This window comes from Anabrus simplex, chromosome 4, assembly GCF_040414725.1.
Source record: "Anabrus simplex isolate iqAnaSimp1 chromosome 4, ASM4041472v1, whole genome shotgun sequence".
NCBI lineage: Eukaryota > Metazoa > Arthropoda > Insecta > Orthoptera > Tettigoniidae > Anabrus > Anabrus simplex.
The window spans coordinates 74,939,585-74,967,101 of record NC_090268.1 but is presented as its reverse complement, the minus strand read 5'-3'; the positions used below and the strand labels follow the sequence as shown (position 1 = coordinate 74,967,101).

General features: G+C 40.9%; 1 protein-coding gene across 1 annotated transcript; it reads right to left on the bottom strand.

Moving 5' to 3' along the window:
- Positions 1–7,970: 7,970 nt before the first annotated feature.
- On the bottom strand, positions 7,971–18,564 carry LOC136871634 (ejaculatory bulb-specific protein 3). The gene is made up of 2 exons (XM_067145113.2): positions 18,349–18,564; positions 7,971–8,213 (listed from the first exon to the last, which is right to left on the bottom strand). Exons 1-2 carry the CDS (start codon positions 18,536–18,538, stop codon positions 8,038–8,040), a joined length of 366 nt encoding a protein of 121 aa, XP_067001214.1. The 5' UTR covers positions 18,539–18,564; the 3' UTR covers positions 7,971–8,037.
- Positions 18,565–27,517: the final 8,953 nt, after the last annotated feature.

Below are 27,517 nucleotides of genomic sequence, written 5' to 3'. Positions count from 1 at the left end.
GCAGAGTGGGTCTCGGCCCATAAGTGGCCACGGTTGGTCCGTGGTCCAACAGCTCTGCACTCTGACCGGTCAACCGAGCAGAGGAGGGGTGGCCACGGCTCTAGCTTGGCTCTACGCCACTGCATTCGGGAGACGGGACAGGACTGGACCTCATGACTGGCACCAACCGTCAGCTGTCCTGAGAATCGTTTTCCGTGGTTTTCCATTCTCCTGCACTAAGGCGAATGCTGGGACAGTTCCTAGTATGAGTCACGGCCGCCAACCCCCTTAACTTCTCCGAGCATCTCCTTCACCGTAACAAATCTCCCGGCCTGAGAGACGGCGTCACAGTCTAAGAGACCCACCTTCCCCTTCAGGGGAGGAATGAAAACATTTTTAGTAGTAGTAGTAGGCCTAGTAATCATATCATCAGAAATTACAGCTAAGAATTTTGTTTGTTTAATTCTACTTCGTATTTTCTTTACACACGCCAAGAATACATTCTAGAAGCTCGTTCTGGATAACCTTGGATGCTTTTTTTTTCTTTGTGATATCTGAAACCATCTCCCAACGGGCGAGTTGGCCGTGCGGTTGGGGGCGCGCAGCTGTAAGCTTGCATTCGGGAGATAGTGGGTTCGAGCCCCACTGTCGGCAGTCCTGAAGATGGTCTTCCGTTGTTTCCCATTTTCACACCAGGCAAGTGTTGGGGATGTACCTCGAAAGACCACGGCCATTGCCTTCCTATTCCTAACCCTTTCCTATCCCAACGTCTCCATAAGACCTATCTGTGTCAGTGCGACGTAAGACCAATTCTAAAAAAAAAGAAGAAAAAAACCCCGTTCTTTTCAGTTTAGACTCTGTTACTTTATAACTGTTAAGTTTTCAGTTTGCCGAAACTAATTTTGAATAAATGAAATTATAAACTACCTGGAAAAGAAAACATATGGTAACAGAATTATACCTGAAAAAGAAATAATTAAAATAGAATGACGTGGTTTGTTCTTGGAAGAATATCATCAGATTCCATCATATCACACTCAAACATATTTAGAAATGTATAAACATTTAAGTTTGTTTCTGATTAAATCTTTAAAAACTTGCAATTTGGAATTTATCATAATGAACTCCACTCTATAACACAGAATGAAAGTTGTTTCAAAACCAGTACTCTGTCTTCTAAGGAGTTCCTTCTAGATTTCAAAATATTGATTTGATACGATTTTTAATGAGCAACAGGTATAATATGGTATACTAATCATTTATAGACAATATATTTTAAACTACTTTTGTAGTAATCAATCCGCTTTTTATGTAAGCTTTATCTTTTTGGCAGCCTCCAAATGGGGGAAGCAGAAATCAGTACATTTCTCTCTCTAAGGCGGTAGTGGTGATTATTGTTTTAAGAGGAAGTACAACTAGACAACCATCCTCTATATAACACCCATCAGAGAGACGATATGGAAGGGATCCGAAAAATGAAGATATCGGCCAAAGGAAGATTAAGGGTGTGAAAATGAAAGATTCCCTAGGATTCGCAATCTAATACCGTCGGGGTCGAAAAGAACAAGAGTTGACCAAGGGAGATCGAATAGGACAGATGAAAGTGAGGAGCCTGGCACAAGTAAGTGTAAGCAATACCAGGACTCGGTTAAGGGCTCCGTGGTCGCTAATCTTCGCTCTTAAGGTCAGAGCCCCTTGGGCCCCTTTTAGTCGCATCTTACGACAGGCAGGGGATACCTGCATTTTTCCCTTGTCAACTGGGGTCGCCAGATGTTATACTGGGAGATGGTGTTCACACTCAGATAAACAGCTCGTAGACATCAAAGATTCTCATCAGCGAACAGTTAGTGTAGTGGCCTTCGGTTCAGAGGACCCGGAGTTTGATTCCTGGCCCATTCGGGATTTTAACAACGTTTGGTAAATTCCTCTGGCTCGGGGACTGAGTTTGTGATAATCTTAATACATAATGTATCTTAATTTACACAGCCTACAATATTTCACGCTATTAACAAACAAAGATATACAAAATAGTGGATACATCACTCTACATAGGAAAGATGAATTCACAATTACCTATTTACAGGCCATAAAAGTGGGCTTAATCCACATAGGTGTCGACCCTAGATAGACTACCTAACTGGGAATAGTGCATGAATGAAAAACTCTTATAATTTGGTACAGAGCCTTTCAGTCAGGACACCTTCTAAATATTTAACCAAAATCAGAAGTCAGCAGGCGTGGATAACATTCTCAGCGCATCTATTATATCCATAATATTTTATTTTTAATTCAGCAATTTTATTTATAAAAAATCTCTGAGTGTTATACACGCCTGTTAACTTCTGGTTTCGGAAATTATTAAACGTTTGTTACCTTCTTTGGCTAAAGAAGGTTTAATGTCCACTAACACATCGATGGTTTTCGGCGATCCAAGTATGGTAAAGAGCTGGGATTGGGAAGGTAGCGACCGTGGCCTTAATTAAGAGGCAACATATTTTGCTTTTGAGTTTGACTGTGGATTCTACGTTATCACAATAAAAAATATTCATTTAGAACATTATTTTTCAAGACATTTTATTTATAAGAGAAAGGATTGATATTAAAACACGATGGCTTTCACATATTCTTTAAAAATGTTGCGTTGGCTTAGTGTTATGACCAAATAATCGTGTTTTTAATCCACTATAACTGCGATTTTTTACTTGCTTAATGAGTTCATATACCGGCACCTACTTTTTTTGTGTATCGACATTTAATCTCAAGGGGATATGTCTCGGTTGATGGTACCAGATTTTTCTATTCTCAACGATGCAAGGATACGAAAATATCAGTTATAACTTTATCCTGTCTGTGCATGGTTGTATACCCCATTCTCCTTCTCCCAGAGGTAATGAGCTGAGGAGATTCCTGACTTCAATATGACAGTAAATAACAAGAAAACTACATTTTCTAATCAATTAACTGTCCAAGAGGGCAACAAGACAATTAGTGCACCCCAGTGTCAGAGATACTGCTGTACGGTACCTACCGATATCACTTCCAGTATACAGTACCTTCTAATATCTGCTTCCATATTAAACACGTTTCAGACTTGGCGATTTCACTGCTACTCTTCCTAACACCTTTCAGTGTCGTCACTGAAGCGACTGTATTTTCATTATGATTTGTTTTCGTTTCATCCATTGCAGTAATTTTACTGTATAAGCCTAACCGTTACGTCGGTACATAACCTAAGTACGAACTTTTGGAGACGGTATCTCACTAGGGTAGATACAATTTCATTTAACAGAGGCAACAAAATGAAGTCCAATAGTAATATTATTATTTTGCTATGTATCGTCGAATATAATGCGATTCTTTGTTTCTTGTTACATAATCCTTTGAGAACTTCAAGATAACTCTTCGCTACGTCTTTTCGCCACGAAAATATGAGTAGGCTATATTGTAAACACGTTTGTGCCCATACCCAGGATGATGTGTGTAGAAACCGTTGCCTACGCTATAATACAAGGCCTTGAAATGCACTAATGAAAACGGCTGCCATCTTAGTTCACCATTCAGCCACTAGGATCGCGCTGTTGCCCCCTTGTGTTCGCATGGCCGTGTATGTCTATAAGTAAATTATATCCTAAATAAAGAGAGCTGAATGTTGTAGGTGTCTACAGTTTTGAAACTTTCCTACTCAGGGGCTTCTTATCGAGTTTCAAAACTTTCTCACTTCTACTTGAGTGGCTCGAAGCTATGTTGTCTAATAGAGGTCTCAGAAATTTTTGAAGTAGAAAAAGAGGTAGTTTGTCGTCTTTACACTCTCTACACTTAATTTCACTGATGAACCTGACTTTCAGAAAAAACGTACACATTTTTAGTAACTGTCGTCGGGGTAAATACTGCACAGCAGAGGTAACAAATTCCGTCATGCGCTGCAGACGAGCCACAAACGATGATTTCGGGTATCTGAGGGCTCATCGATCTTGAAAGCGAATAAGACACAATGGTGGACTTTCACTAGCTGGAGAAGTGATATGTTCTAAACAGCCTTCACAGTCTGTTTTTTCTTCTGTCACACGCACTAAGTATCCTGCTACCATAGCTAGAGAAATACCAGGTATTGTAGCTGTTGAATCTAAAACAAATTAATCATATTTATGTACTAGCGAACACTTAAATAAAAAAGTATTGTTCACACAGATCTGATGTAATTTACCTTGCAAGGGTTTTGTAATGATAGACATTACGTGTTCAGGACGCTGCGGAATTTGCACATCATCGCGACTTTCATTCCTTCTATATCTTTCATTTATCTGGCACATTCTTGGTTGTAGTAAACTGGTTCGTACATTGCGGATCTTATTTTCATCCCTCAGCTCAACATTGCCATGTTTTGATGCCGCAATAATTCCTGCATGGAGCGTTGTTTCGATTGCGTTAAGGCATGACCTTGCGTCCATTGTGTCATTGTATCCCGCTTTGCGTCGTAGGTGGCTAAAGAAAAGCTCGATATCATCGCTTGTTAGATTCCTCGTCAAGACATAATGAAAATTTATACTTATGAGGTATTTTACGCAGGCCACAGTGGATTGGGTAGTCAAGACCAACGCCTGATACGTTTCCCTCGTGAATCTTTTCTCTTTCTCTGGATGCATTTGAATGTTCTTGATATATGACAGGAAATCATTTATTAACCAACTGAGGCGTTCATCTTCAATGCTGAAAAATGCCACTTTGTTCTCATTCCTGGAATATGTCCCATACGAGGTGTTGCAGATATCATGGGCATCGAACCACTTCCTAAAATGCTCCATGAAAGAAATTGTTTCTTTTAAACTGTTCTTGTCTTAAATGCTCTCGGGACAAACCACCTCCACACTCTTCAAACCAGCGATTGTTTCAGGGGAAAATACAATTTTGGCTCTTGCTACATTGATTTTCTCCAACTTTGTAGGGTAAACTACTTTTCTGGTTAGTTTCCTCACCGGCTTCATAACTGAAGATTTCTGGAGTTTGAAAAGACCTCTCAAATGATCGCCGGTCACGATAGTATTGTTTACAAAAAAGTCTCGTGACACATGTTGGGATCGCACGTTTTTTATGACGTGACTGGGATCGAAACTTAGGAACAGAGGCCTAGTTTTTATCAGCTGGATGTCGTATGTCATGCGTAATGCTTCCTCCACATAATGTTTCGAACATCGAAACATTTACCTGAGAATTGTCGGTCACAATTCTGATAACTCTGAAACCACACTCTTCAACAGCATTTAACGCATCCAAGGTTAATTTTGCCAGTTGTGAGCCCGTAACGGATGAAGTGAAATAGAAAGACACCGGTATTCTGTAATATGTAGAGAGTCCCTTGAACAAAATGCAGAGTAATTTATTGGCCAACATATCTTCGATTCCAAGAGCGTCAATGTCAATATCATTCAGTCCAATAAACATATCTAATTTCCTGTCATACATAAGTTTCGGCTTTATGGACATTTCATCTATTATAAGGGAACCAACCTTTTCGTTATCGTTCACTAACGACAGTTTTTCTGCCAGTAATCGGGCTTTAGTTAGCGAAGTTATGCCCGTTTCCCCTTTTGAGTATCCAACATACGATTTCAACGTTCTTGGATGAGGAAGATGCAAAATATCGAGTGTTCTGAGAAGCCGATAACCAGTTGGCGACCTTGAAGATAATAGCACACAAATTTTAACTGTAGTCTCCTGGTATTTACATTTATTTTTTTCAAAGCTCTGAAGTTGTTCTAACAAAAAGTTTGCTTTCATATTACCTCCCTCAGCTTCCTTCTGAATTTTAGAAACTCGACTTGCAAGGTTTCCGGGATCCTTCTTTACCTTACTAAGTTCTGCTACCAAGTCACGAATTTTTACGCGCAACTTCTTAATAATTGTCACGTGCTTTCTATTTCTTCTGATCTACTTCCTTAATTTCCTGGTAATGTATTTTGGTACTGTTGATTTTAGGACGGGAGAAAACTGTGTACCTACTGTTGTGGTGCCTACATTTATCAGGTCAGATTCTCCAGTATTATCAGGCACAGGAGAATCCGATTGTTCCACACATTTTCTCTTATTTCTTACATACTCATTTTCACTGTCCGTTTTTTCAAGCTGTCTTTTCTTATGAGCTTTCCTACATTTTAAAGTGACTTGTTTGTGTTTGGGGAACTCTGTAAAAACTGAAGGGACTTTATTAGGCAGGAGTGTCTTTTTAGATGTACTTATACTAAATTCTTCTTCTCTGAAGTGTTTACTGCACACCCTCGATTTTTCTGTACGAACCCAGAGAGATCCCGGTTTGTCTCCTCTGCGAGATATAGCAACAAGCCCCCAAACACTATTCACTGGAAACTTGTGAAATGAAATTCCATTACCTTTAATTTTTCGTGAATGACAATAAGGAACACAGCAATAAACCATGATTGAACCTGCGAGTGCTTATTATCACAAGAATACACACATTCATAACCAACTCAATACACACGTTTAAAGGCGCGAACCCAGTAAACCGGGGGCAAGGTAGCGATCCTAGCGGCCCGCCAATGAACTGCAGTGTGGCCACTTCTGTTGTATGTCCTCCGCTCTCTCCGCTCAACGCCAGCCAGCCGCACGCACGCAAGCGTGGATATTTCGAGACTCGACGCGCAGTCTTCAGTGCGCGTGCCTGTAACGTCGAGTGTAGTATAAATGGAGCTCCCTGTCTGTCACTCACAAGGATTCTCCCCAGTGTCCTGCTCCAGAATACACTGTACGTCGAACACGGAGGCTACTCCTCTTAAAAATGTGTCTCGACCAGGTGGACTGAATTCTGGTAGTGTGAGGTTTCACCTCAGGTCACTGCTCCAATTTCCCGTTCCTTCATTCCAGTCGAGCCCCGATGCTGTACTCTACACATCCCCAATCTCACTCAGGCTCCGACACACACATTAGATTCTCTAATTGTGAACTTAGCTGTCATTTAATGCAAGCCCATGAACTCAGACACTGCAAGTTAGAAGAAACTCTATTAGGTAATCAATGCTAGTGAAACTGATAGTTTTCAACTATCACGAACTGCACATTCCTACGAACTATCTTTTCAAGATAGAAGCTAGTGTAAATACATTCAAAGTGTACATAGTGTATAGAAACAGAAACTCTCTCAAACTTAATTATCTACTTTGCTTCAAGACAATTTTATGTTTATTCCTGTAAATTTCTATGTGAAGCAAATAAATAAGTTGTGTTCTTGTAAACGTTACCTTGTTTACAACAACTTCTATAGCGCTTTACGGGCTCTATTTCCAGGCCTTGTATTATAGCGTAGGCAACGCAGTATAACGGCATTTAATATCCAGTGAGTAAATGTTGTGGGGTCAAGGAAGAAAGACGGAAAAAAAAGAAAGAAAAAAGAAAAAAAAGAACTCGTACCAGTATGATTAACCGTTGTTTCTGTTAAAACTAGACATCGGATTTGTATGCAAAATTGCAAATGTAGGCATCCCCCCCCCCGGACTATTATAACCTTCTCAAGGACTCGGCCAATCATGCTTGGCAACAGGAATGGTGTAACTCTGTCCGACATAAAGGAAAATTTTATTATCACCTTCAACCTCACATACCTACTAAGTCTTGGTCAAAGACATGAAAGATATAGACTGCTAAACATACTCGTTACAGCGCCCCTGGTTGAAGCACAGTGAACTAACTTTTGCCTATAACTGTCATGGCGGCTGCCACTTCTTGGTCTTGACAATAATCATCACCACCACCACCACCACCACCACCACTTACGCCAGGCTCCTCACTTTCATCTATCCTGCCCGACCACCACCATAACCCTAGAAGGAGAACTTCCGATAGTGGTTCAACATCTATGATACAGCACCGTTGATGCGGTGATAGGAAATGGTAATTACTTAATGATGATCGCCAAACTTCTAGGAGCAATAATAATAATAATAATAATAATAATAATAATAATAATAATAATAATAATAATGTTCTTTTTCAAAGGAGTTTTATTGTTTTGTTTTACATTTTTGAGTTACTTATTAGAGAATGAATGGTTCACAACTTATCAGAGAATTTCTTCTGATAAACACCCTGAGGATCGTACTTGTCGAGAAGTTGCTTCCACTGATTAGGATAGTTCCGAGAGAGATGTCGGATCACTTTTTCTGCCCCTTTCTTCTGTTTCTCGCTGCACCGTTCACACTCGTTGTGGAGGGCATCAGGAAGTTGCTCTGTTGACACAAAATAAACAAGTTATAAAGAAAGTAATCTACTTCATTCTGGCATCATTAACTGTTGGTAAACAAATGAAAACAACCTTACTATTTTACTTGAGTTTTATATCTGGTGATCATAAACAATATGACTTATAGTTGTAATTTTCAGAACATGGAATCAGAACTATAGGAACAGGAATTTTCTTTCGAAAAAGCTCGTACACATTTGCCTAAAATTCGAATAGTGTATCATAATATGAAGCTTGTGATGATGTCAACACGCCATCTAGAAGAGATGGCTGCCTAATTGTACTTCCACTCAAAACAATAATCAATACCCTCACCACCACAACTACACTACCTCCACCACCAATCATTCTATCCAAACTATCTTGTCGGCAAAATTTACCAGCGGTTTATGTTTGAAATATTTTCACCCAGCCAGGTTTCATTCCCTTGTGGGTAGGGGCGGTAGAATAATATCCATGGTATCCTCTGCCTGTCGTAAGAGGCGAGTTAAAGGGACCCCACGGGCTCTCAATTTGGGAGCGTGGCTTGTTGACCACGAGACCCTTAGCTGAGTCCTGGCATTGCTTCCAGTTGTTTCCGCCCTGTGGGTAGGGGTGGTAGAGTAACACGCACGGTATCCCCTATATGTCGTAAGAGGCGACTAAAAGGGGCCCCAGGGGCTCTCAACTTGGGAGAGTGGGTTGACGACCGCGGGGTCCTTACCTGAATTCTGGCCTGCCTGCCGCAAGAGGCGACGGAAAGGGGCTCTGAACTTTGAAGGTGAGTTGGCAACCACGGGGCCCTTAGCTGAGTCCCGGCATTGCTTCCACTTATTTGTTCCGAACTCCTCATTTTCATGTATCTTATCCGACCTTCCTAGGTCAACTTTTGCTGTTTTCCGACCCCTACGGTATTAGGCTTGCGAATCCTAGGGAGTCTTTCGTTTTCACGTCCTTCGTGGCCCTTGTCTTTCTTTGACCGATCTTCATTTTTCGATGTTTCGGATTCCTTCCATTTTTACCTTTATTTGTGATAGGCCTATACAGAGGATGGTTGCCTAGTTATACTTCCTCTTAAAACATTAATTACCACCACCACACGCTCTGAACTTGGGAGCGTGGGTTGACGACCACGGGGCCTTCAGCTGTGTCCTGGCATTGCTTCCACTTACTTGTTCTAGGCCACTTTCATCTATCCTATCCGGCCTTCCTTGGTCAACTCTTATTCTTTTCCGAGACCCGGACGGTATTAGAGCACTCTAGGTCCTGGAAGTCTTTAATTTTCACGCCCTTGGCGGCCCTTATCTTCCTTAGGCCGATACCTTCATTTTTCGAAGTATCGGATCCTTTCCATATTTTCTCTCTGATTAATGTTATATAGAGGATGGTTGCTCAGTTGTACTTCCTCTTAAAACAATAATCACTACCACCACCACTGCCAGACAGCACAAGGGAATTGCTAGAACCAGATAGGGGATGGCCGTGGGTGGGACAGAGACGATGTAACATTCCACTATCAAAATAAGTAATTGTTTTATATAGTGATGGTACAAGGTACCTGAGAAATATTTTACTTACAATAATTACAAATTACTTTTTTCAACAAGTAATCAGCAAAATTACTTCACATAACGCCAGTCTTGAGGAAATCACTGACTTTTTTTTTCCCGCATGAGACCGGAGTGATACCAATGTTTGCAGAGAAAAAGATATTAGTTAATTTTGTGATTCTTTTCTAGCATAGGTACAATAAGTAGCTATCATCAATAAGAAAAACTAAGCATGATATCTTGGAACTTTTAAAATGATTATTTTCCCATAATTATTAATTTCAGTTTTTTTACTTCTAGCATTTCAAATAATTTGAATAATTTAAATGGTTCTTGAAATTCTCAAGTACAAACCAAAGCACATCTTCGCATTGGCTGGAAAAGTGCTCTACAGGGGCTTTTGAAGGGATACCTGTGTTTAGTTTTAAAAGATCATCCACGAACCTGCCACGCAGGCGTAGCAGGGGGAGAGGTGATACTCCCACGTGGCGCGTCCCAGGTGGCGGATAGGGGGGTCCTAACCGGCTTGCCGGCGGACTTGAGGGAAATAAAATACCTCTCGCGGACCAAACACACACCCCCTGTGGGTGGGGGAGGCAGACGAATAATACACCCACGGTATCCCCTGCCTGTCGTGAGAGCCGACTAAAAGGGGCGACCAAGGGATGGTTGTATTCGAACCATGCAACTACATGTGATTAGTACCACCACGCGGAGAACACCAAGGGTCGCTTTTACTTGTGCGTAGTACCACTATATTAGGTACAAAATAGGTTTGTGATTAGTAGCACACAGGAGCACCGCGCGGTCGGCTTGTGCAGTACCTGTGATTAGTACCACCATATGAGCGGGACCATGGGATGATAGCTACCATGGACCTGCCTTACTTGTGATTAGTACCCACTATATGAGGAACACCACGGGATAGGGAGAGGTCCCTGTGGTTAGTACTCTTATGTGATGAACATCATAGGTTTGCGTTGCCTGTGAATGGCGCCGCAGAGTGAGAAAAACATAGGTCTGTATTAATGTCGAATTTCATAAGCTTTGAGTAGTACAATAATGTGTGGAATACCGCAAGTCTCTGCTACCATTGATTAGTACCGCAACAGGACAGATACCATGGTTCTACATTACTAGCGATAAGTACCATTCTGAGGGGTCTTTGACTTGTATTTTGGACCCATTTAGACACCAAGCATCCTCGATTTGCCTTGGAAGTGGTCCCTTGGTCAGTAATACTATTAACTATGATAGCTTTTTGAGTCGGATCCACTGATTGTTCTAAATTCATGTTAATTCATTCATTCATTCATTCATTCGTTCATTCATTCTTCATGGCATTTTTTATTTTGGTCAGTGGATAATTTTGAACTTTTACTTTGTCGTTTAATTTCGTACCATTAGGGGCCGATGACCTCGATGTTAGGCCCCTTTAAACAACAAGCATCATCATCATCATTAAAAGATCATGTGCAGCAGTGATGTTTCTGGAAGTACTGGAAAGGTAACTAAGTGCTTTATCCAGCACTAGCGAAGCTACTGGTCCTGCTGTAGTACAGCTGAATTATACTAATCATCACATAATTTTTTCCCATTTCTGCTTCCATGCGATGGTCCCAGCGGATCTGTACTTTGGAGCGTGGGTTGGCGACCACGGGGACCTTAGCTGAGTCCTGGCATTGCTTCCATTTACTTGTGCCAGGCTCTTCACTTTCATCGATCCTAACCGACCTCTCATGGTCAACTCTTGTTCTTTATCGACCCCGAATGTATTAGAGCACTCGAGGCCTAGGGAGTCTTTCATTTTCACACCCTTCGTGGCCCTTGCTTCCTTTGGCCGATACCTTCATTTTTCGAAATGTCGGATCCCTTCCTTTTTTTCTCTCTAATTAGTGTTAATTGAGGATGGTTGCCTAGCTATAGCCTACTTCCAAAAACAATAATTTAATTTATTTATTTATTTATTTATTTATTTATTTATTTATTTATTTATTTCATGCCTTCATTTGTGGCGAAGTTAAGGCTCACGGCCCTCTCTTACACTTAACCACATATTATCTATAATAAACTTCATAAAACAGAATAATGAAATAATATAACAAAATATAAATCCTAATCTCATTCATTCTTCCATTCATACAAGCTGGTTATACATTTAATAGGTAATCTCGGCAAGATCGCTTGAAAGAAGCTAAAGAAGTGCAATTTCTAACACCGACTAGAAGGGTTGAGGATAAATACTGGGGTTTAGATTCATTCAACAGACGAAAAACGAGAGTTGCAATGTGAAGATGTCGTAGTTTATCGATTTTTAACCAGGAGATAATCTCATAATAGGGGGAGATATGAGTTGAAAATTTAATTGAAAATATAAACCTAATGCATGAGTTCATTGCCCTCTGTAATTTTAATGTTTGTTCCATGATGGCAACTATCATTACAATATCACAATAATTAAGTATGGGAAATATGAGGATCTGGCTAAGTTTAATTTTCATGCTTAGTGGAAGAAGTGATTGGTGAGTTTTGAGAGGGTGAAGTGACGAGTGGATTTTCCTACAGATGCTTGTTATGTGCTCACTCCAGTCTAGTGTATCACTTATGATAATCCCAAGATTTTTTACCGACTTCTGAAATTGTATAGCTACACCACATAGCAAAAGTGAAGGCAATAATTTCTTATTAAGGATATTTAACTGCCGTTGTTGCCCTATTATAATAGCTTGTGTCTTTTTAGGAATAGTTAATAAACAGTTCTTATTAGAATAGGAGCTAAGTTAATCCAAACTCAATATCAACAGCTTTACAGTGATAATATATTTGTAGATCATCTGCATATAAATGATACTTACAGTTACTGAACTGAGAAGATATATAATTGATATACAGAGTAAACAGAATAGGTCCAAGCACAGATCCCTGTGGGACACCGGTTTGCTTCGTCTTCCAGTCCGTGGTCATGCCGTTTATGGCAACACGTTGTCGCCGATTGGTGAGGTATGAAGCAAAGAGCTGAATAGCAGAGGGACTCAGATTAAATCTTTGTAGTTTCGCTAATAATATGTCAATATTTACTGTGTCAAACGCACTACTGAAGTCAAGTAAAATAAGTATAGTCACTTTCCGCTCATCTATAGCTCGTCTAACGTCGTCTGTAATTTTTAGTAGTGCCGTCCCTGAGCTATGTCCTTTCTTGAAACCAGATTGGAAGGGGTCACGCAGAGAATATTTTTCCAGGTATTGTACAAGTTGGCTATATATAAATTTTTCTAGAGCTTTAGACAGTGCTGAAAGAATGCATACAGGACGAAAGTCAGACGCTACATTAGCTGGCGACCTTTTTGGAACTGGGACAACTTGTGCATCTTTCCACTTTGTCGGAAAGTAACCACGGGAGAGGCACGCATTAAATAAGTCAGTAATAACCGGCAATATTATATCCATAATGTTAGTAATAAAGAAAACAGGGATTTCATCAGCTCCTGTTGCATGGGATTTAATTGAAATCAGTTCTCGTCTCACTTCAGACTCTGAAACAGTTCGAAATTCGAAACATGGGCTTGATTGTTGTCGTATTATAGACTTGATGGTGGCTTGCACTATATCATGTTCAGGAGTAAAAGCATTTGTTGAAAAGTGTCTATTAATCTCGTCAAGTGGTATTTCTGGTTTATATTATATTATATTATATTATATTTGCCTTTATTTGTAGTGGCGAAGTTAGGACTCATGGTCCTCTCTTACACTTAACCACACTTCATTAACATAGTACATCTGAGAGCAATATTCATAATCTTATCTTAAAACTACCATTACAAACTAGAAACAAAATATGAAACATAATAACATAAACTCTATAAATATTCTTAGTCATGTCTTAAACTATCGTTACAAATTAAAAGTTGATTGACACTAAATACCCTAAGCACAGTAAACGTACATTCATACACACATTCACTCGGCCAGATTCATTCAGCCTGGCGGCACATATCGAGGAGATGCTCACGGCAAGACAACTTGAAGGAATTTAAGGATTGTATGGCTCTAATGTTGTGGGGGAGAGAATTCCATATTCTAGCTCCATTTGCAACAAAGGAACGGCTGAATGCTGCTGACCTGCTGAGAGGGATAGCAAGTGTACTGCCAGAGCGTGTATTATGCTGGTGGAAAGAGGATAGGAAATTGAGTTGTGAAGATAAGTAGTATGGGATATTCTCTTTTAATACTCGAAAGATTAATACTGCCACGTGGAGGTTTCTATATTGTTCAAATTTTAGAAGGGAAAGTTGTCGATAATAAGGGGTAACATGAACATCATAGCGTAAGGAAAAGATAAATCTAATACACGAATTCATAGCACGTTGTAATCGGTTTAGTTGTTCTCTCGTGGCATCAATTAGTACTACGTCACAGTAGGAAAATATAGGGAGGATAAGAGTATTTATAAGCCTAATTCTCATGTTTAGTGGCAGCATATTTTGATGATATTTTAGTGGGTGAAGGGACGCGTACACTTTTCTACAGATATTTGTAATGTGCTCTCCCCAGTTAAGATTCTCGTTTATAATTACCCCAAGATTTCTTACCGAGTTTTCGCACGGAATAATTTTACCAGATAAAGTTAGTGGAGGAATGTTTTTGTTTTTTGCCGCACTGATTTGTTTCGTTTGCCCAACAATAATAGCTTTAGATTTTGATGGATTAATTAAAATACAGTTTTCATGAGCGTATGCACAGATATTATTTAAGTCAGAGTTCATATAACCTATTGCTTGATTGATGTCTGAAATTTTGGAATGGTAATAGATCTGCAGATCGTCAGCATACAAGTGGTATTTACAGTGTCTTAGCCGTGTCGATATATCGTTAATATAGATAACAAAGAGAAGTGGTCCAAGTACAGAGCCTTGTGGTACTCCTGAAAATTTCATTACCCATTCGGATGACCTATTCTGAATAATTACGCGTTGTTTTCGTTCCGTAAGATATGAGAGAAAGAATTCTAGGGCTGTCTGTCCAAGGTGAAGCGATTTCAATTTAGCAACCAGTACGTCTATATTTACTGTGTCAAAAGCGCTGCTAAAATCAAGAAGTGTAAGTAACGTCACCTGCCTTTCGTCCATAGCGCGTCTCATGTCGTCTGTAACTTTCAGCAGGGCAGTGGCCGTACTGTGTCCCTTTTTGAAACCCGATTGTAAAGGGTCAAGTAGTTTGTATTTATTTAAATAGTCGGTTAATTGCACGTGTACTATGCGTTCAAGAGCATTGTTCACAGGAGGCCTTCCAATACCTAATGAACGAAGTTGTCGCCAAGTACTACCAGCTTTTATATTATTGGATAGACGCCGGAAGTAATCGAATTTCTTATTGCGGATAATTTATTTAATTCGATTTCGCAGTACACGGTATTGTTCAAATGTGTCAGCTAATATATTTCGTTTGTAACGTCTATATAACGAATCACGCTGAGCCATCAGAGATTTGATTTCAGTTGTCAGCCACGGACAGGGCGGGCGTGTTACTTTCACACAGCGCTTAGGAGCATGCTTATTGTAAAGTCCATGAATATGAGAATTAATATTTTCCAGTTTTTCATATATATCATTCATTAGTATTATGTCACCCCAAGGATATTTACATGCATCTTCTTTTAGGTGATGGAAATCTATATTTTTAAAGTCTCTAAAAGTCACGTATTTCGACCTATATCTAGGAACTCTTGGCGAATAAGCTAAGTATATAAGGTCATGAGGTGATATTTCTGGAACAAGTATTTGACCGTGTTTAAGAAACTTGTGTGGATTATTGGTTATCATGAGATCAATGAGTGTATCAGAAGAGACGGTGGAAGTACGAACGTGGTTAGTTGGTTCCGAGGGCAATATTGTCATGTCACAGGAGAGAAAAATATTTCGAAAACGTATTGTTTCACTAGTCCGAGTTAACAAATTTGTATTAAAGTCGCCTAGTATAATCACGTGTTCATAAGATGGTAAAAGTCTCATTAAATTGTCCTCTAACTCTCCAATGTCCCCTGCCTTTGGAGGCTTATACACAACCCCAATGAGCACTTTAACAGTGCCTAAATTTTCAACAAGCATAAATTCAGGAACGGGATTTGTAGTGGTGGTAGAAATTTTTACCACTGTACTCCTGAGATTAAGCTTACAAAACAACGCAACACCACCTCCACGCCTGATCATTACCATCACCGCCTATTTACATTTACTTATAATTGTTTACCTAGCTTTATCGTAAATATTTTCAACGAATTTGTATATTTGTCGAACATTTCCCTTGATAATTTATTCCAATCTCTTACTCCTCATCCCCCTGGTGGTGGTGGTGGTAGAATGACATCTAGATTATCCCCTGACTGTCGTAAGAGGCGACTAAAAGGGGCCTCAGGGGCTCTTAACCTGGGAGCGTGGGTTGGCGACCACGGGGCCCTTAGCTGAATTCTGGCATTGCTTCCACTTACTTGTGCCAGGCTCCTCACTTTCACCTGCCCTATCCAACCTCCCTTGGTCAACTCTTGTTCTTTTACGACCCAGACGGTATTAGAGCACTCGAGGTCTAGGGAGTCTTTCATTTTCACGCTCTTCGTGGCCCTTGTCTTTCTTTGGCCGACACCTCTATTTTTCGAAAAAGTCGGATCCTATCTATTTTCCCCCTGATTAGTGTTATATAGAGGACGGTTGCCTAGTTTTACTTCCTCTTAAAACAATAATCATCAACATCACCACCACCATTTACGCCAGGCTCCTCACTTTCATCTATCCTGCCCGACCTCCCTAGGTCAACTCTTGTTCTTTTCCGACCCCGACGGTATTAGAGCATTCGAGGCTTGGGGATTTTCTCATTTTCACGCCCTTCGTGGCCCTTATCTTCCTTTGGCCCATACCTTCATTTTTCAAAGTGTCGGATCCCTTTCATTTTTCTCTCTGATTAGTGTTGTATAGAGGATGGTTGCCTAGTTGTACTTCTTTTTAAAACAATAATCACCACCACCACTATTACTTTCTGCAATGGAGCATGCTGTTAATAAACGATTTAATTTTTTAAATATACACACATATTCATTATAGAGTTATATGCCTTTCAGCGTTCAGTATGCAAGCCTCTGTGAATTAACTAAGTGCCACTGTAATCCTCTATTTGCAATTAGCTCCAACCCTCATTCATTTCTATATCTCTTTTCACTGAATCATTGAATGCTGAATCTTGGTCTTTCTCTGCTTTTTTTCCCCTCCTTAGCCGGGTCTATTATTCTGCTGGGTAACCTATACTCCTCCATTCACCTTACAAGACCCCACCTACAAAGCCGATTTATGCGTACAATTTCATTGGCCGAGTTCTTTCATAACGTAGTCTTCATCTCCTCATTCCGAGTGCCCTCTTGCCATTGTTCCCGCCTGTTAGTGCCAGAATTAATCCTCGTTACTTTCGTGTCTGTTATGCGCTATCCAGAGTCCACTCACTTTCACTTTCAGTACAGCCAGTAAATATAGTTTCGTCTAAGATCTCACTTATTTCCTAAAGGGTTATGTGAACGAATCCGATCCACGAAATGTCACGGTATTATTCATCCCAAATGGAAAATAATAATTGCTTTTACTCAAATAAAGTGTAAAATCTGCGGTAAATTATGAAAAAATACGAAATATTTTACTTGTAGAGAATAATATGGATACATACTTTACTACCGTACCTTACTATTTTTTCTGCTATGACGCTGCGCTTCCGTACGTGTTTTGTTTGCCTAACACTTTCGTGTGTGATGTCTTTGCTCACTGAAGTTGTTTGAATTAGGTGTTGTTTCCTTCATGTTGCTCATTCGTTTTGTGCCATAACTCATTCATTATTATAGGTCCAGGGATCATGCTATTTTGCTGTTTGAACTTCCCGCGCTAGTCATATGGATAAAGTTAATGAAAGAAACAAAAGAGGGCACGAGCAACGGAATGCAACACAAGGGAGTCCTGTCTACAGCCCGTAAGTACGTATACATATTTCTCTAGATATTTCTCTAGTAACGACGGTATTTCTCAATTTACCGCAGATTTTACACTTTATTTGAGTAAAAGAAATTATTATCTTCCATTTGGGACAAATATTACAGTGACAGTTCGTGGATCGGATTCGTTCAGATAACCTTCCTAAAGAATACTGTCGATCGCAACTGCTAGTTCACTGCATTAGCTTTTCTACACCTTGATTCAGATTCACCTTAGTTTAATACCACCCTGGGAGAATACACATACTAAATAATTGAAGTGATCCACCTGTTTCAGTGTTGTTTTCACGTCCTGACAGTCAGACTCCTTAGATTTCTTCCCTACTGATATCACTTTAGTCTTGGAGATGCTAATTTTCATATATACTCTCTTCATTTCTTTTCAAGCTCCAAGATATTAGATTGCAGGCTTTAAGCACAGTCTGCCATACATTTCCACATAAATGACTTTGTGAATTCAATTGCCAATTAGATTCACATATTATTTTGTTTATGCTGATCGTTAATTCTTAAATGATAAAGTTATATATCCACAATGTACAGTTTTAAAGTAAAACTTATTGTCTACTTACTTTTAAGCTCACGACCCTCTGGTGTACAAGGTCCACGTTCCAATAAACAGTTTACATAGTTGTTGACGAGGCGCCTATTGCTGAGGATACGATCGAGATCCACATCGTCATAAGCGGTGGTAATTCTGTCGCATTCCACCGCAACCACCACCAGCAAGGCGACTGTGAAGAGAAGACCTGAGGACTGCATGTTACTGAGTGAACAAGCAATGTCTTAGACCAGCAGCTTATATACATAGACCTCAAGTTCCCCATTGTACAAAGAACGTCCTATTAATATTCTTTGGTCATAGGAGTGGTGTGGGAAGATAGCCATTTATCCTCTGAAGCATTCACACCACGTGCACTGAACGCGTGTCCTTGCAAGGTTCAGACTGGAGGGAAATCTAACGCTCTTCCATGAATGGTCTACCTATTTGAAGAACTTTCATACATTGGTCTTTTGTATTGAATTCTGGTGAAACAGTGTAGCCACCTCTTTCATGGTTTACGTTTTACAGCTAACACGGAAGTAAGAATTCACTGAAAGGTATATCTTCTTCTTCTTACTCCTTTTCACAATTTTTGGGTCGACATTGGATGTGGATTTGACTTAGGTTTGGGGACGAATGCCCTATCTGATATCAACCCTGTGAGGAGCGATGTATTCATTATTGCTTGTTTTTGTGGTGATAAGTAGTTTGGTATGTTTATGTAGACGAAGAGAACACAAACACTCACCTTCCGAACCAGAGGAAAAAAAAAACATACGTAGTTAAAATTCCCCTCCAGGCCATCGAAACCAGGGTCCTCAGAACCGAAGGCCTACTACACGTGGGTGGGAGCAGAAGATACTCACGGTATCTCCTGCCTGTCGTAAGAGGTGATTAAAAGGGGCTCCAGGACCACTGAAACGTGGGAACGTGTGTTGGTAACCATGCGGCCCTTAGCTGAGTTCTGGCATTGCTTCCACGTACCTCTTCCCCCTGTGGGTGAGGCCGTAGAATAACACCCACCATATCCCTTGCCGGTCGAAAGAGGTCTCCTAAAGGGGCCCCAGTGGCTTTAAACTTTGGAACGTGGGTTGATGACCATTGGGGCCATTAGCTGAGTCCTGGCACTGCTTCCACTTATTTGTGCCAGGCTCCTCACTTTCACTCACCTTATTCGACCTCCCTTGGTCAACTCTTGTTCTTTTCCGACGCCAACGATATTAGAGGACTCGAGGCCTAGGAAGTCTTTCGTTTTTACGCCCTTCGTGGTCCTTGTTTTTCTATGGCCGATACCTTCATTTTTCGAAGTGTCGGATCCCTTCCATTTTTTCTCTCTGATTAGTGCTATATAGAGTATGATTGTCTAGTTGTACTTCCTCTTAAAACAATAATCACTACCACCACCTGCTATTAAAATACTGATCACCACTTTCACCACTCTTTACAGTTCTTGATAATTGAAATGAAATAATATGGCGAATGGCTTTTAATGCCGGCAGTGTCCCAGGACATGTTCGGCTCGCCAGGTGCAGGTCGTTTGACACCCGTAGGTGACTTGCGCGTCGTGATGAGGATGAACTGGTGATGAAGACGGCACAGACAGCAAGCCTCCGTGCCAGCGGAATCAATCAATCAATCAATCAATCAATCAATCAATCAATCAATCAATCAATCAATCAATCAATCAATCAATCAATCAATCAATCAATCAATCAATCAATCACTACTGATCTGCATTTAGGGCAGTCGCCCAGGTGGCAGATTCCCTATCTGTTGTTTTCCTAGCCTTTTCTTAAATGATTGCAAAGAAAATGATTGCAAAGAAATTGGAAATTTATTGAACATCTCCCTTGGTAAGTTATTCCAATCCCTAACTCCCCTTCCTATAAACGAATATTTGCCCCAATTTGTCCTCTCGAATTCCAACTTTATCTTCATATTGTGATCTTTCCTACTTTTAAAGACACCATCCAAACTTATTCGTCTACTGATGATCCTCCCACGCTATCTCTCCACTGACAGCTTGGAACACACCACTTAGTCGAGCAGCTCGTCTCCTTTCTCCCAAGTCTTCGCAGCCCAAACTTTGCAACATTTTTGTAACGCTACTCTTTTGTCGGAAATCGTCCAGAACAAATCGAGCTGTTTTTCTTTGGATTTTTTCCAGTTCCTGAATCAAGTAATCCTGGTAAGGGTCCCATACACTGGAACCATACTCTAGTTGGGGTCTCACCAGAGACCCTGCCGGGAATAGAATCCGGGACCCCTGTAACCAAAAGCCAGCATGCTAATCATTTAGCCATGGAGCCGGACTCTTGATTATTATTATATATATATATTATTTCGAACTTAATAACAACTTGTATGTGCCATCTTTCTTAGTATTGCTACTCGTACTACTACTACTACTACTACTACTACTACTATGACCTACACCCTTATGACCATAATGAGATTGCGTTGTGACGGGTATATAATGTCTATTTCAACTCCTTTTGCATTTAGTACAGACATAAAACAAAGGGCGGTAGGTTGTCGCTAAAGGAAAACAAACACTCAAGGAAGAACCTTCATCTTGATATCCTGTTGTAAATCTCTGCCATGTCTGCGACACTCTGACTTATGTCACCATCATTGTCTTGAGCAACTTCTTTTGAATTGGCAACAGTTCGAGGTGATTCCCACACGTCTTGCATTACCTGATTAGTGTACCATGAAATCGAACAGAGCAAGAGCTATGTTACTATCTTACCAGCTTCATCAAACATTAAAGAGCCTTCTAGCTCTGTCTAATATCTGACTCCTGTGGGTGGCGGCGGTAGATTAACATCCACAGTATCTCCTGCCATTCGGTAAGAGACGACCAAAATGGGCCCCAGCGGCTCACTCTTTCACCCTGTGGGTGGGCGTGGTGGAATATCACCCACGGTATCCCCTGCCTGTCGTAAGAGGCGACTGAGAGGGGCCCCATGGTCTCTTAACCCTATTCAACCTCCGTTGGCCAACTCTTCTTCTTTTCCGACCCCGAAGCTATTAGGTTTCCGACGGCTAGGGAGTCCGTTTTCACGCCTTTCGTGACCCTTGTCTTTCTTTTGCCGACACCTTCATTTTTCGAAGTATCGGATCCCCTCCATTTTCTCTCTCTGATTAGTGTTATATAGAGGATGGTTGCCTAGTTGTACTTCCTCTTAAAACATTAATCACCACCACCACCTCACTTTCATCTAACCTATCCGATCTCCCTTGGTCAAATCTTGTTCTTTTCCAACCCCGACGGCATTGGAGCACTCGAGGCCTAGAGACTCTTTCATTTTCACGCTCGTCGTGGCCCTTGTCTTTCTTTGGCCGAAACCTTCATTTTTCGAAGCGGTGGATCCCTTCCATCTTTTCTCTCTGATTAGTGTTATATAGAGGATGGTTGCCAAGTTGTAATTCCTCTTAAAACAATAATCACCACCACCACCACTCCTCATAAAACAAACATCACCACGACCACAGCACGGTTGAATGGATAGGTTTGTTTTACTTTGAATTTCTATTGTACTTATTTTGTTCAGGGAGGAGGATTACCACCACCACCTTGGAGGTTGCTGACCAAAGAGAGGGTGTGCTTGGTCCTCTGCTTTGCTCGTTCAGTTTGTGCTATGACCTCATGACGTAACGCAGTAGGGGCTATGCCTGCTAGGGAGTATAATTTATAGACAGGTGTAGATTTGAGGCCGTCGTTCTTCTGCATGACTCATTGAGTTAACTTTTTGCACGAACTGAGTTATACCATACAGGGATAGCGTACTCAGCAACAGAATAATGCGGTTGTAGATAGTGTCTTGAGTTGGGCGCCCCAGCATGCCCCTATGAATTTACGAAGTACGCTATTTCTCACACAGAAACTTTTTTTTTTTTTTGTACAATGTGTCTTGTAGGATATGGTGCGATGCAAATTTACCACTAGATATTCCAGGCGATTTCCTTCCCAGCTAATGTTGAGCTTCCTTGGTGCTTCTCTCTTTCTGAGGTGGAAAGCACAAACCTGCGTCTTGGATTGATTAGGTTTGAGTTGATTTTGCTAGTAGTAAGTCGAAAGGTCTTCAAGTGCGCCAGACAACAACTGTTCCATCTCTTCAGACTTTTCACTTCGTGCTGTCAGACGTAAATATTCAGCATAAATAAACTTCTTGGTATACGGATTGGGGCCCCAGGGGCTCTGAACTTTGGAGCGTGGGTTGGTGACCACGGGGCCCTTAGCTGAGTCCTGACATTGCTTCCACTTACTTGTGCCAGGCTCCTCGCTTTCATCTATCCTATCCGACCTCCCTTGGTCAACTCTTGTTCTTTTCCGACCCCGACGCTATTAGGTTTACGAGGGCTAGGGAGTCTTTCTTTTTCACGCCCCTCGTGGCTCTTGTCTTCCTTTGGCCGATATCTTCATTTTTCGAAGTATCGGGTCCCTTCCATTTTTTTCCTCTGATTAGTGTTATATAGAGGACTAGCTGATGTACCCGTACTTCACTACGGAATTCTAAATTTTATACAGAATTCTAGGTTAGGTAGTGTAAACGTTGTGAGTAAGATTGTATTAAGTGGCATAGCTCTTAACGTTGCCCTAGAAGCACGACGGGCAAGTCACCAACGCCTTTTCTCATATTAAGACTGGGTTAGGGAATTTTCATTGTAATGGTAGGCCACCTTGCCTACCGTCAGTCACAATCAGGTTGGGGAGTTTTCATTATATAATGGCACACACTCACTCAGTCTCAGAAAGACTCTCTTAGTGCTTTTCCCAACTGAAATGAACATGGGTCATTACAATGACGTCGGTAGGAATGGCGCAATTAAAAGCAATGCCTTCATATGATATACTCGATCAAATGAAAAACCACATATTTTTTTCACTTTTAACGAACAGTACTATGCTGCCGAACTAACAGTACAAAGCTACAGAGCTGGAATGACCAAGACGCTAGACATCCGTGATCCATGAACAATCTTCGTCCTTTTTACGGCGGGGGTGGGGGGGGGGGGCGGGGAGTGTTCAAGTAGTGGATAGTCCCAGGGCAAAAACTATGCCCTTTTACTTATCGGCTTCCTGGGAGTACCCGATGAGTCGGAAAATCTCAATTCACTACACTGGCGGGGGAAAGAACTATCTGACGTGGAGGCAATTTTCCTCCAAGCCAGAGAAGAAACCACATCTTTGCTGCTAATTTGGAATAAAATTAATGTGGATTTAATGAAAGTGAAGAGAAAGAAGCTTTTCCTAAGAAACGGCTCTTTTCAAGGTTGAATTTAGAGTTATTTAGTGAATTGTGGTACTATAATTTGGATTAGGCCCAAATTGTAATTCTAGACCAGTTCATACTACTAAATTACTACTCCTCCTACTACTACTACTAACTGAGCCTCTGACTTAAGTGCGCACACTGCTCATTCAAAACAGCGCGTCAGAGTAGGTATCGAATAGCTGGCATACTATGATGAACCAGTATGTTACGTACCAACAGTATAAGAAAATGCATGAACCAGAGGATCGGCATGCTAAAGAAGAAAGTTATCTATCTCCTCAGCTATTTCCCGCCAATATTCAGTTAGGCTGTTATACTCGGTACACAGCAGTAATCCCATCTATCGGAGTTGAATGTCAGCATAAGAGACAAAGAACATTACAACCAACAACGGTCAGTGTAATGTAGACTAATTGTTGATCTATGTTACGCGCTTTCGATATTGTAGGCCGTCACATTATTTGTCTCCTGGTTCTGAAATACCACTCTTATCATAGTCGGTACGGTAAAACTGAATAAAATATAAATGATCGGAAATTATATTCTCTATAACTTTTGTTATTTAGTACTTTTCCATAGGACCAAGAACATAGGTATTTAAAAATTAAATTTTAGGTGCCTTCCCCTAAACTACCATTTCACCCAGGGCGAATAACATTGTTTATAGCTTAAACTGTAGTTTCTTATTCCCCGACTCTATAAAGCGATTTTCATTCAATTCCGTTTACCCATTTTGTCGGGACTCGGCATTGATATGGACTTAGCAACTAAAATCCAAATTCATGAATATCTCTGTTATCATAGCCGGTATGGTAAAAATGAATAAGACGTAAATAATCGGAAATTTAATTCTACATAACTTTAGTTGTGTAGTATTTATCGATATGACCGCTAATAATATAAATATTTGAGAATTGAATTTTAGGCCTTCCCGTAAACTACCATTTCACTCAGCGTGAATAAAATAATTTATAGTCTAGATTGTAGCGGCTCACCCCCCGACTCTACATACCGATTTTTATTAAATTCTCTTCAGCCGTTTTCTCGTGATGCGTAGACAAACAGACAGACAGACAGACAGACAGACAGACAGACAGACAGACAGACAGACAGACAGACAGACAGACAGACAGACAGACAGACAGACAGACAGACAGACAGACAGACAGACAGACAGACAGACAGACAGACATTACGGAAAAGTAAAAACTGCATTTCCTTGTTACTGTGGACATGATCGATACAGAAATACCATTATTTTCAAATTCTGAGCAATGTACAGACAAAACTCTTATTTTATATATATAGATGGTTGCCTAGTTGTACTTCCTCTTAAAACAATAACCACCACCACCACCACCACCACCACCACCACCACCACCACCACCACCACCACCACCGTATACGGATTGGTGTACACATGAAACTGCAAGGGACCGGGCGAGTTGGCCGTGCGGTTAGGGGCGCGCGGCTGTGACCTTGCATCCGGGAGATAGTGGGTTCGAATCCCACTGTCGGCAGCCCTGAAGATGGTTTTCCGTGGTTTCCCATTTTAACACCAGGAAAATGCTGGGGCTATACCTTAATTAAAGCCACGGCCGCTTCCTTCCAACTCCTAGGCCTTTCCTATCCCATCGTCGCCATAAGACCTATCTTTGTCGGTGCGACGTAAAACAACTAAAAAAAACTGTAAAGGTGAGAGTACACTACCCTGTGGTAAACCATTTCGTTTGGTTTTCTACCAATTGCGTGTTCCACGGAATTCTATGAAGAACCTCCGGTTCTGGAAAAGACAAGTAACCATTTCTCTAAGTCCAAAATCTTCGGTAATTTGGTATAGTTTTCCGGGTAGAGTTTGATATTCAGCAGTGCCGTAGGCAGCTGTTACATCTACGAGGATTGTTCCAATTACTTCCCTGTTCTCTAAGCCAACTTCAGTATGTTGTGTTAGGTTCAATACTTGTGAAGTGCAGGTCTTTCCTGGCACAAAACCTCCTTGTTCTGGGATCAGAAGTGGTTCAAATTTTGGAGAAGATCTGTTAAGAATCATTCTCTCAAACACTTTATATAAATGACACAGCAATGAAACTGGTCGGTAGTTCATAGGAAAAGATGGATCTTTCCCAGGCTTCAGAAGGGCTATGAGTTTTTGCTTTCCCCCATACTTTTGGAATTTGTTTGCGGCAGAGGATGCTACTGAAAAGTTTTAGAAGCCATACTTTTTTTTACCAAGATTTTTAGTTGTCTCATGCGAATGTCATCAATTGCTCTTGCACATTCTTATGAACTTCTCTAGCTCTGTTAAAGTGAAGATGCCGGACAGATCACTTGTTTCGGATTTTAGACCTCTGCATACGCTCCTTGACTTGATCGCTCATCACCAGTTGATGAGCTATTTGATTGGAAGAGATGTTAGCACGACCTTTTCTGTTGGATGGTTCGTTGTTCAATCTTTTCAGCAGTCTCCAGGCTTTCTGGCAGTTTTGAGACATGTCAAGGTCGGATACTGTTTGCGCCCATCGGTTTCGTTTTCCTTCTGCAAGGGCAGTAGTAAATTTACGACCTAGTGGAGCTGTTTTGTTTCCAAATGGATTACACTGAAGGAACAAGTGAACTCAGAATATAAACTTTTTGTCTCTGAAGTAAGACTTGCAATGCACATGGTTCTACAACCTCGGGGAATGCACTAACGAGAGCATTTCAGGACAGTAGTCACACATTGTTCATAATTTTCTGGAGAGGCCTCTAACTCAATACTTTATCCATCCAATAACGTCGAAAATCTGTCCCACTTAGCTTTCTGGAAGTTATATCTTATCCGAAATGGCAAGCACCAAGGGCGTACTGCAGCGAAAACTTGGCACACAGTAGGTCTATTTTGTGTGTTGGGAATAGGGTTTGCTATATTGTTAACGCTCTGCCCAGCATTTGATTCACTAGGAAAAATTAAGTCAGGGTTGTAACCACGCTGCCATCTTCCACTGTTGAAGGATGGAGGCAGTTTCGCGCCTCTTGTGAGTGGGGCCAGTAGAGTAACACTCACAGTATTCCCTGCCTGTCATAAGAGGTAAATAAACGGGGCCCTAAGAGCTATTAACATGAGAGCGTGAGTTGGCATCTACGGGGACCTTAGCTGAATTCTGGCATTTATCCAACTTACTTGTGCCAGCTCCTCACTTTCATATATGTTGTCCCACCTTCCTTGGTCAATTCTTGTTCTTTTCCGACTCTGACGGTATCACGTATGGAGTCCTTCATTTTCACGCTCTTGGTGGCCCTTGTCTTTCTTAGGCCGATACTTTCATTTTTCGAAGTGTTGGATTCCTTCCATTTTTTCCCTCTGTATAGTGTTAATAGAGGATGGTTGCCTAGTTGTACTTCCTTTTAAAATAATAATAAAAATCACCACCACCACAGGCAGCTTCGGGTCATGTACAAGACATAATTCATGTGATTCAGCCCAAGTACTGACAACACCATTTTCGTCGTCATGAAGGTATCCCCACAATTTCTAGAGCAATAGAAATCTCCAATTATAAAAACATGAGTATCACTGTTCCGTATTTATAGTCTTCTTAAAGTAGAAGGGTGAATCGGGTGGTTTATGTATTATTGAAGATACTGTGCAAGTTGATAACTCCACTGTTAGTATCTCTTCGTTACGTTCTTCAGTGTACTCAGTGGACAAGACTTTTTAATTTTTTTAAATTTACAATTTTGCTTTACGTCGCACCGACGAAATAGGTCTTTTGGCGACGATGGGAGAGGAAAGGCCTGGGAATGGGAAGGAAGCGGCCGTGGCCTTAATGAAGGTACAGCCCCAGCATTTGCCTAGTGTGAAAATGGAAAACCACGGAAAACCATCTTCAACAGTGGAGTTCGAACCCACTATCTCCCGATTACTGGATACTGGCC

Excerpts from the sequence above, each read along its gene's own strand:
- LOC136871634 (XM_067145113.2), bottom strand. The coding sequence starts at position 18,538 with ATGCAGTCCTCAGGTCTTCTCTTCACAGTCGCCTTGCTGGTGGTGGTT. Across the intron at positions 8,214-18,348 it reads AGAGGGTCGTGAGCTTAAAA|AGCAACTTCCTGATGCCCTC; the intron begins GTAAGTAGACAA and ends TTGTGTCAACAG.